General features: G+C 46.7%; 1 protein-coding gene across 1 annotated transcript in view; it reads right to left on the bottom strand.

Annotated features, from left to right (window-relative positions):
- Positions 1-1,039, bottom strand: part of LOC106107793 (nuclear hormone receptor family member nhr-91-like) — a 41,872-nt gene that overhangs the window by 11,459 nt on the left and 29,374 nt on the right. The window contains exons 4-6 of the mRNA XM_013288796.1: positions 692-1,033; positions 395-612; positions 8-313 (exon numbers count right to left, since the gene is read on the bottom strand). Coding sequence (XP_013144250.1) covers positions 8-313; positions 395-612; positions 692-1,033 — 866 coding nt within the window. The remainder of the gene's footprint in view (positions 1-7; positions 314-394; positions 613-691; positions 1,034-1,039) is intronic.

A 1,039-nucleotide genomic window follows, 5' to 3' on the forward strand; every position in this document is an offset into this window, starting at 1 on the left:
TTAACACTGAGATCTCGTGCCATTTCTCCATTAGTAACTTTGAATGGATCTCCATTGGGATTTCCATGATGAATGGTAATTTTTTCGTCCAAGCGACCATTTTGTGGACAATCGAGTCACCGATCCTGCACAGCTTATCGCCGATCTCGGATGTGTCGTGCAGGAGGTCCGGTAGATGGCGCACGGTAGCGATGTCCTCCATCGCGTCGCAGTCGATCAATGCCCTGATCATGTGCAGCGCTCTCTCTAGAGGGACCGCTCGATCCCGCGACGATGATACTGCGCTCTCCAGTCTCGCTCTCAAGTGTACCACCTAAAGAAGACAAGTTGTCGATGAAACATTTAACGTATTCCTAAATTAAGAAATATTTAAAATCCTTTTGGAGCGACTTACCTCGCTAGGGTTGGTCAATGCAGTCTTAAGTATGGTCCCGTTGACGAGGTGCGGTGGGATCGGTGGAAGAGGGTCCTTAGGCTTCTCCGGCGGTGATGCCCTGCTCGTTGTTGTCGCTGCTTTTGCGTTAGTTTTTTTATGCTTCTTATATTTATACTTATACATATTGTACACTGCGCCACTGTTACGGCCACCCGGCATGCGGTCTTCTCGTACAGCTGGTATACAAAAAAGAAGTTAGTACATGAATACATTAAGTAGTTAGCTACATTACTTTTAGAGATAAAGAATACAAACCTTGTAATACCATTCCCTGTTCAATGCACTTCTTAAACCGGCAATATTGGCATCTATTTCTTTGCGCCTTCGTGATTTCACAACCACCGTCAGCAACGCATGTGTAAACCCGTCGATTCTGCACAGTCCGTTTGAAGAAGCCTTTACAACCTTCGCACGTGATGATGCCGTAATGTAATCCAGTCGCTTTGTCCTCACATATCATACAAATCATAGGTTGTTCATCCTCGTCGCGCTCGGTTTCTGGAGCATACGCGCGTAGTTCAGGACGAGGAATTGAAAGAGAGCTCGCACTCGCGATCGCCGATGTTCCTGACATGCTGCTCGCTGATGGACTAAGATTTAGTG

Source organism: Papilio polytes, unplaced genomic scaffold (assembly GCF_000836215.1).
Source record: "Papilio polytes unplaced genomic scaffold, Ppol_1.0 DF821845.1, whole genome shotgun sequence".
NCBI classification, from domain to species: domain Eukaryota; kingdom Metazoa; phylum Arthropoda; class Insecta; order Lepidoptera; family Papilionidae; genus Papilio; species Papilio polytes.